The sequence below is a fragment of the Cariama cristata genome, unplaced genomic scaffold (assembly GCF_000690535.1).
Source record: "Cariama cristata isolate BGI_N322 unplaced genomic scaffold, ASM69053v1 scaffold12991, whole genome shotgun sequence".
NCBI classification, from domain to species: Eukaryota; Metazoa; Chordata; class Aves; order Cariamiformes; family Cariamidae; genus Cariama; species Cariama cristata.
In genome coordinates this window covers 26036-35520 of record NW_009601080.1, presented here as the reverse complement: position 1 = coordinate 35520, position 9485 = coordinate 26036, and the positions used below count along the sequence as shown (strand labels likewise).

Here is a 9485-nt window from a genome sequence, read left to right as displayed (position 1 = left end):
AATGTAACTTGCCCAATATAACTACCTCTCATTTTTACTCATGAGTTATAGAACGGCAGCTGTCTAGATTGTTGAATGAGATTATAGCATTCAAATGCTTATTTCTATGGCAAGGAATCTTACTAGTTACAACCCAGTTTGAAAACATGTGCATGATGCAACAGACTGTAACACATTTCATATTTCAGAAGACTCTTCCAAAGCTCTTTCAAAAGAAAACACATGACTTTTAGAATTCATCAGCTTATAAAAGAGCCAGCTCTAGTTACCCCAAAATGACTCTCCATCCTCCAACTAATCCTGGGATTATTCACCCACTGGAGGTTATCTCTGCAGAGAGTCCTAAAGGCATAATTATGTTTGAGTCCTTTATGGCTTTGCCCTCCAACTAAGTTGCTGGCTTAGAAAGCAGCATAAGAGACAAAATGGGTGACAGATCCACATTCTGACCAGACAGGAGAAGCCTTGGGTTTCCAGAGCATAATATCTAATACTGGATTCTTTCAGTACTTGCCAAGTACATTCAACGTCATAGAAATAACGCTGATCTGCTACAAGGTTTTGAGGACTCCCTGAGTTAACTACATCTACTTGTATTTCTGTGCTACTACATTTTTCTGTGATATCACAAAGTAAATAGATAAAAATAGGGAAGCTGAACAAACAGCTGAGGCAGAAAAGACAACAGGTAAATATCATGAGACACTGGTACCAGAGAAGAAAGTAAAATAGGTATCCCCAGCATATGTCCTGTCCCTTCCTCAGCGAGTCCCTGGGAGCGTGTCCCCCAACCACTGAGGGATGGGTCCAGACAAACACACTGGAGTGGGGTTGGGGATGGGACAGCCCAGGGAGGAGACAGCCCAGCTCTGCCTTGCTGTGCTCCCGGCAGCTGCCCGCTCTGCACCCCTCTCCTGCCCTCCCTGCCCCAGCTCCAGGCACCAGCCCTGCCCCTGAGCTGAGGTGCTGCCTGAACTCGGGCACCCAGCAGCTCTGGAAGGTTTAGAGCTGCACTTTAAATTGGTGTCCTGAATTGGTCTCCTAAAATCACATCTGATGCTCACCTTTAGCACCACAGAAAGCAGCATGAAGGAAAAAAGAGCATAGTCACTGTAGAAGCAAAATGATCAAAGCAACCAAGTATGACATCAGGGACAGAAGGGCTCAACACAGTACTGAACAGAGCTAAAAGTCATCTGCTTAATGCCCATGGGAAATTTCCTCAAAGGCAAAACCTAGAAATAGGAGCTGGGTAGACTCGTTGTTCTTTTACTCAGGCAGTGGTTTCTGCTGAGAGAGTGGCTGTGCCTCCTGGACACTGCAGGGGGGAAGGATGGAGCATTTTGCTTACATATGTTCATCCTCTTGAAGACCAATTGCTCATGTAGCAGAGGAGCTAGTAAGAGAATTTGACAATGAACTCAAATAGAGAAGGAAGTTTTGCTTTGAGGTTTCCCTTTGCACGCAAAAGGCCAATAAAATCTAAACTTGACTATAAATTAACTTATTGCCATAACCAAAGGAGCCCAGCCAACTCATTGCACACCCTAAAATTTGATGTCAATTTTTCAGCCTCATCTACATAAGTTACAAGTTGAAAAGGACACTGACAAAAGCATTTGAGTACAAAACTGGAGGATGATTATGCGCATATCAATCTGCTCTTTAATACCTGTGCAATCAATCTTAGGACTATGTGATAGTCAGAGCTGTTGCTCAGAAGGAGCTTACACAGAAAGCGGTCAGTTGTTATCAAACGGTAGTTTAGACTGCATATTCCTAATTCTAATTATCAATGTAAATGAGCTCTCTCAGGATCAGAGGGATTTTTTTAAAAAGGCATGGATATGCTAATACCTATGGAGTTACAGAAAAATATCTTTATAAGTAAGTACAATTTAGAAGTAAATAGGAGTGCATTTAGATATTGAAAAAATATAAACAGGATACAGAAGATTTGTTTTTAGATGGCAGGCATAGATTTATCTTACTTGCCTGGAAAACATTTAGGAACATTTACTAATGTTTTATTCTGTGTCTCCCAAATAGTTTTTTCTTGAAAATAGGTCAGTTAAACATAGGATGATACATACCAAACCTCTTTTCACTAGACATGGCACTTCATATAGGAATATCCAAGGATGAATCATTGTAGTACTATGAGTTTAAGCAGGTCTTAGTGTACAGGATTTTTGCTCACAAGTGCTCATCTTGATCATGTCTGTGCATAGTCCACAGAGGAAATAGCTTCAAATGGTAAGACTGCTAATTAAAATGACATAAAGTCAGACTTTGGCAACTATTTATAAGTGATAAATGAAAGAATAGTACCTATGATACCTGGTGATGTTGTGTTCAGGAGAACACTGGGAAAAAAAACCAGCAGTGCTACAAACTGCTGATAGTTATGGGGGATGTGCAGGTAGCAAGGAGAAAAATGAGAGAAAATTAAAAGTTTGGTATGGTTTTGCAGTACATGGAGCTGTCACCATGTCACATAGGTGACATTGTCTCTGATGAGCCACATCAGTGACAAAGAGCTCTATGATCTCTAAAAATAGCTCCACATCTGCCTTCTTCAGGGATATCGCCAACAATTACCCTTTGTCACAGAAAGGAGGGCAATGGTAGATTTGAGCCAGCTGTCCATCCAAGGTCTTCTGCAGGTAAAACTCACTTCAGGCTGGACCAACTGAGCTCAAAGATGTGACACAGCCAGAACACAGAAGCTTTCTGCAGGTTGACTGTAGTGAGGCTCAAGTCTTCAAGAAACCTTCCAGGCTGTGTAGAAGAGACACTTCACTGATTGTACCTAGTTAGTTAATAGAATATTTGATATTCCAAATTATTTAATATAGATGGAAGTCATTTCTTTTATTCGGGTATATATTTGGAAGTGAGGAACTGTGCCTTTACAAGACTCTAATAAGATTTATTCAGTTTTCAGGACTTAATTCAATTGCCTAAAACTAGTCATTTAGTAGCATTTGAGATACCCTGGGTTTCCCACACATAGGCACAGCACTGGCAAATCTGACATAGCATCTACAGAAGACTCATGGGCTTCTGCACCAGGTGGCAGACCTAAGACACCTTAAGAAACTTCAAATGGCATTATACCCTTAGCTCTAGGCCACTAGACCACACTCAGTGCTATATGGGTGCTCATCCTGCACAAATCTAATGAGGTAGGATCAGATGCTGAAAGGAGCAAACATCAGATTCCTTGGCCCTGAGGGGCTCCTGAACAGCACAGGTAACTCTCTAATGGGGAATGGGCTGGGATTCATCTCTGACCTGGAGGTCACTTGGGTTATCTAGAATGAAACTACATATCTTCATGTGGGCAACTGAATCAAGCCTAAATTTAAGTGAACTGAGTCCCACCGCGTAACTAACCGGACAAGTAGTGGCTTGCAAGGTTTCACCCCAGTACTCATACATAGCTCTCTGCAAATGCAGGAGAGCATGTGAAGTGGGGCAGATCCCGTCTTCACACCACAACAGATGATGCAATTTGTCACTGACAACTCTGCTGTAAGCTACATTGTTGGGGAGGTTTTTTGCCTTTGTCACACTTACAAATACCAAATATCCTTAAGAGGAAAAACAAAACCCACATCCTTTTCATTTAGAGATATATATTAAACAGTGAATAAGGGGGAACACCAGACAGAAGTCATGGGAGCTTTCCTCACTTTGTCCACCTCTGCTGCTGTCATTCTCCTTGTAATTCGTGGAGGTAAGTGCCCAATTCAATCCTTTTGAATGTAAATGCTGATGTGCAGAGTTCCAGTTAAGCCACCATGTATTAATGTAAAGGAAGTAGTCACAAATATTATTTGAGTTCTTATTATTAGCTCTTTTCCACTGTCTGCATGTGTTTGATCTTTCATACAAACAAAATCATTTCTGAATGGGTAGTATTAATTAAAGCTGCACAGAGGACAGCCTATTTGGAGGAGTTCTGAGGAGTTAACATAATAATTATCTCACCTTTCTTTCCAGAGGCATACGCATACATTAATCTCTTGATTTTCTGTTTTTCTGAAAAGCAGGTTCATGTAATGTGACTTACACTATATAGCCCAGTTTCCAGTTGTCTGTGTAAGTCATGTATTGTACAACATTTATCATGTGGCAGATCTGAGGCTGTTACTCACAAGGAAAGCTAAGAAATTAACCATAGCAGTGAACTTCAAGAAAAGAAATCTGTGCAAGTGCAACAATACTTTGGTGTTTTTCTTGCCAAAGCGCACCCCACCGATCTAATTTTTGTCCCATTGAAACATACAGAAGTAGTACTGCTGAGCAATTTTAAAAGTTTGCCTTGAAGATCAGCATTGTGACCTATGTATATATTTGTGTGTCTGTATACTTTGTAATTACATTAACTGTTTTTTCTAACAGACTTTGAGTGTCTTACAGTATTTGTTAGCCCAGCTGTGTGTGTTGTGGCTTATTTTTATTTTTAGGATTGTGTGTGGATATTGTTGGAGGAAATGAAGTAGCACCACACTCCAGACCATTTATGGCCCTAATCAGCCAAGCAAATGGAAAACCGCTTTGTGGAGGAGCTTTGATCAAGGAAAACTGGGTGTTAACAGCTGCCCACTGTTCTGTGTAAGTTCTTACTCTGATTCAGACCATGACTATGTTCTGATTACCGTGTTTTATTTATATTGACAAATGTGCTTCGGTGAGTAAAAAATAATATAACAAGGCATACAGATCTTTACTCTTTCTGAAGAGATACGTTACAGGCTTCTAGCTGCATGCAAGCACAGAATAGCAACCCTGAAGTAGTGAATTTGGGGGAAAGGATTATCCCTGTTTTCCCAGTCAACCAGTGTACTAGGCCAGTCTAAATAGGTGTTCAGAAAACAGAAATAAACTCCTGTCATTTTATTCTGTAAAAGATATTCAGTTCAACACAGAATGAGACAGCATGAGTTATACAGGAGCAAAAATCCTCCAGGCAGATGACAGGAGACACTGAGATCTCTCTGTTCTACACATATGTTGCCTTTTCAGCCAAGATTTCTTTTTCCTAACTCAAGATGCAAGACGTGAGGTTTAAATGACACATTCCACCCCTTGCCTTTGTGAGGAGGACTGAAACTGCTGCTGAGCCAGACCTCGCACAGGCTCTGTCAACGGCCTGCCTGGGACCAGTGAATCACTGGGCTCCACAGACCTCCGAGAAATGTATTAATCTCTTCTGTCCCTGTCCAAACAGGGAGATATATGGGACCTACTACAAAGACAGCATAGCGCCTAAAAGCTGTTGTATTAACATAAGGTAAAGAATGTTTCCAAATGAGATCACATTTAAGAGAAAACACAATGAATAATTAACCTAATGATGCTCAGTCAACAGTCAGATAGTTCTTAATAACTGAAGAAAAGGATCCACAACTTCCTCAGGTTGCATTTGCTGCAGTAAGATGCAAATGAGGGCCAGCCTACACATCTGCTCAAAGAATACTCTCCCATTCAGCTGTAACGTACATTGTTCTCCCACAAACATCTATACCTGTGGTCTGATATAAAAGTACACTTGGACTGCTTGACCAAGGAGTGCTAGACTCCTGGTTTCTATACCAGAGAGCCCCAGCAGGCCCAACTCTGTCACCACTTCAGTATCTAGTAAGTACATTAAGCTGCAGAACAAGTTAGAGAAAGGGAATGAGCTATGTCTCACATGGGCTCAGAAAATGGTGTTGAAATTGTCCTAGAGCAAAGCAGTACAATTCAGTCTAGTCATGATGATCTCTGAACTAACAGTGCTGTGAGCTCTTCTTCTAAATTTTCAGCACAAATAGCAGAGGGCATAGTTGGTGAGACCACTACCAACAGCAAAGCTGATGCATCCACCTCCCATTTAGTTCCCAAAGGGAAACAATAGGGGTAGACTTAGAGTCAGGTACCTGAACCCTGTCTAAGCTCCTGGGAAGCCAAAAATAAGATAGCATGAATTTTGATTCACTGAGTCAATTTTTTTTTAACTACTTGTGAAAACAGGGTAATCTTTTATATTTTTCTACATCATTGTTGCTTCCAGGCATGAGAAAAGAGACTCTGTAGCAGCTGGACATCATAGGAGCACATTTAACAGCAAAGAATTATGGAGTTACAGCAAGTGAATCCCACTAACTGTGTTGTCTCTCTTCTCAGGGAAGGAGGCAAAGTTATTCTTGGAGCTCATTCGTGGAAAGCAAATGAAAGAGAAAAACAGTTTTTTCAGATTAAAAACCAAATTCCCTACCCACGCTACTTTGCCCGCTCTAAGGAAAATGACATTATGCTGCTGCAGGTATAGACTTACACATCATTTATAGAATATGCATCTCCTATGATGTACCAGTTTCTTCCTTCTTGTGAGGGAGATGAGCCAAGGGAGTTCCTGGTAACTTTTTTTCTGGGGTGACATAATCTAGTCTGCTAATCCAGCAGGCTAGAGAATTGGGGATGCACTGGGAACTAAGGCAATCAACAATTCCTGTAATGCATGCCAACACTAGAAGTAGAAAAATTCTGGAGCTTGACCAAGATATTTCAATTTCTGGCTCTCAGTGAAAGAATAAAGATCGTCCACAGAAAGAAGCATATTTCACACATAGAAATAATTTGGTTCAAATTCCAGCAGGATATTTCAGCAGAAGCTAAATGGGTTTTCATGACACAAAGAATACTCATTTTCCTCATTCTTACATTGATTAGATAAATCCTGTCACAAAGAACTGAGGAATCTCAAAATGAAGTTGCAGTAATCCCCCATTACTGTAATGGAAAAGATCCAATGGTTAACATGCAAATGCAGGGGCCTCTGTTAGACTCTGTCCTGTAATAACTATTTTCCATATCTTCTACAGCTTCAGGGAAGAGCAAAACTTAATAAAGCTGTGCAGCTCATTCCCCTGCCTACCTCAGGTGATGATCCCAAACCAGGAACAACTTGCACAGTAGCAGGATGGGGACGAACTAACAGTGATTTGAAACAGTTCTCTGATACCCTGAGGGAGGTCAATATCACCGTCATCAGTAGGCAAATCTGCAATGACAAGAAGCATTATAAAAACAATCCTGTTATAACAGACAACATGATATGTGCAGGGGCTAAGAATGGAGGAAAGGACTCATGTAATGTAAGTATACTTACTGTCTATATCCACATGGATTATATTAAAAATCAAATATAAATTACTAACTTTTACAGAGTTACAATTTCTGCCTCTCCTCAGTTCAATGAAGAATTTTATTAAAAATGATTGTATTAAAAAGGCGTGTTCTTCTAAGCCTTAAAATCAAAACTTCTGATATTGATAAATTCACCTTCACAGACCTTGGATACTGTGGTTTTATCCAGGCATGGCAGATAGCTATTCTCTTCTTCAGTAAAGTGATTTTAATAGAAAAATCTCCACAAAATAGCTTATGAGCCCATTTTCAAGCAGCTAACCTCAGTGGAACAACTTCTCTGATGTCAGAGAGCTTTGAAACAAGTTTTGCTTATAAAAAGCATTTTGACTGGGCCTCAAGTCAAATGCACAACTGTGTTAGAACTACCATATTTTAAAAGATTTAAATATTGAATTAATGAAGTTACAAGAAAGGTACCATTTTCTAAAGACTTCCTGCTTTTCAAGAGGAAACTTTTTCAAGTTTCCAGCATTTTTTTTTCATGTTCAGAAAGACTTCCTTAGCACTGAGCCAGATTCATTCCCCATTACTTACACTTGAAAGATCAGATTGAAGTCTTTTTTTCTTTTTTGCTAATGAAAATCTTAACTTCCAAGGAGGAAAAAAAAGAAATCCACAATAGCACTGTCTACATTTTTATTTCCTCCATGCAGCTGCTGCAAATTTTATTTAAAAGAAGCATTTATTAAGTTTTGTAAATTTGAATGCCAATTTTTTTTCCCTTTTTCCAGGGGGATTCTGGTGGACCTTTAAGATGCAATAACGTGATGAGAGGTATCACTGCTTTTGGGAAGTCAAAGTGTGGTCGTGCTGATGGCCCTGGTGTCTACACTCGACTCACAAAGCAATACCTTCAGTGGATAAGGAAAACCATACAGGGAGCCTAATAGGTGGGGGTTTTTTTGACCAAGTGATTTCCTACTCTGTACTTGTGTACTAATATCTAGTTTTGAAACACACTTTGAAAAATTGCTTCATTATACTGATAAAAAGATATATTCTCATGTTGAATTTTAGCAGCCTGATGTCCTTATAGATGAAAATACCTATGTCTGTTTTCAGGACAGATGTGATCTTAACAGGACCAAAACATAGTGCTCTGCTACAACAGCATTTGTAGCTTATACTATCAGCCATGGAGTCATTCCACAAACGGGCATTTGTGACTCAGGTTTCCGACATTCTTGCATTGCACATTGACTGAGCTCTAGAAGGATGAATATTTTTGACCAAGAATTTAATCCAGCTGTTTGTGTCCTCACTGCATGCTGAGTATATACTGCACTCTTCTGTATCTGGACTTCTGCAAATAACCCTGAAAGTTAGTGAGATGCAAGGTACAACTCCAGACATCTGAAAAAAACTAGGTAGTTTCTCCACAGCAGAGCTCCTGATGTTACAGGTATAGGGGATTGCAAAGCTTCAGAAAATTAAGTTTCAGCAACTGCATTTGATTGTAGGACAAAGTAAGCACGCATTTCCTAACTGTCTTTTATTTGAAACCTCTAGATTTCATTCCTTTATGTACTCTGCGTTTAATAAAGAAATGGCAATAAAAATCTACTGCTTGCAGCTGTCAATTTATGTGGAAAGCTCTGTCTATTGCAGTGCAGACAATCTGTGTACGTAACGTTTTGGATGTGCAATATGTTTGCAGAATGCACCAAGATCAGCAACATTACGTTAAAAAATCAGCTGAAAATCCATCCTCCAGAGAAATGGCAGAAAGTGGCTCAGCTGCAGTATCAGTATGATAAAGCGCTGTTTCAGATATGCAGTGAAACTTTTAAGTGCTTCAACAATGACTTGTCAAACAGCAAACAGACCTATTGTGAAAAATGCTTCTGCCCATCTGTGTATTAACAGTCTTGGGCATTTTCAATGCCATGAATACCTCAAAAAGGGTTTGGTTTTATTTTGTGTTGCTTTGGGGTTTTTTTACTTGGAAGTGGGCATTAGCTAAAAGAAAGCAGAAGACATCCAAAGAGTGGAGAAATCTTGTATTAATTTAAAAATGATTGCTCGGTTCATCATGAGCAATTAAACACCACTTACAAACACAATATGAGAAAATACAGACTAAAACTTTTTTACACAACTGCCTTCATCTGATCTTGTTGAGAAGAAACAGTAGTTTTGTCATAGAGGAATAATGAAGGGTGAGGAGAGAGAGGGCCTAAACTACAGGGATCTTGACTGATAGGTTTGATGCTGAACATTTTCTTTTATATTTCCTGTCCATTACAAACATTACACAGTCAGAACTTTTCATATTCCTTGTT

The 9485-nt window shown here is 39.7% G+C and overlaps 1 protein-coding gene across 1 annotated transcript; it reads left to right on the top strand.

The window, feature by feature from the left end:
• Positions 1-3681: 3681 nt before the first annotated feature.
• GZMA (granzyme A (granzyme 1, cytotoxic T-lymphocyte-associated serine esterase 3)) lies at positions 3682-8090 on the top strand. Its single transcript, XM_009710309.1, has 5 exons — positions 3682-3742; positions 4476-4623; positions 6178-6316; positions 6876-7148; positions 7935-8090. Exons 1-5 carry the CDS (start codon positions 3682-3684, stop codon positions 8088-8090), a joined length of 777 nt encoding a protein of 258 aa, XP_009708611.1.
• The last annotated feature ends 1395 nt before the right edge of the window (positions 8091-9485 follow it).

Bases quoted from the DNA above. Each gene is read 5' to 3' on its own strand.
- GZMA (XM_009710309.1), top strand. From the start codon at position 3,682: ATGGGAGCTTTCCTCACTTTGTCCACCTCTGCTGCTGTCATTCTCCTT. The intron at 3,743-4,475 runs GTAAGTGCCCAA...TTTTATTTTTAG, and splicing joins TCTCCTTGTAATTCGTGGAG to GATTGTGTGTGGATATTGTT. The intron at 4,624-6,177 runs GTAAGTTCTTAC...CTCTCTTCTCAG, and splicing joins ACAGCTGCCCACTGTTCTGT to GGAAGGAGGCAAAGTTATTC.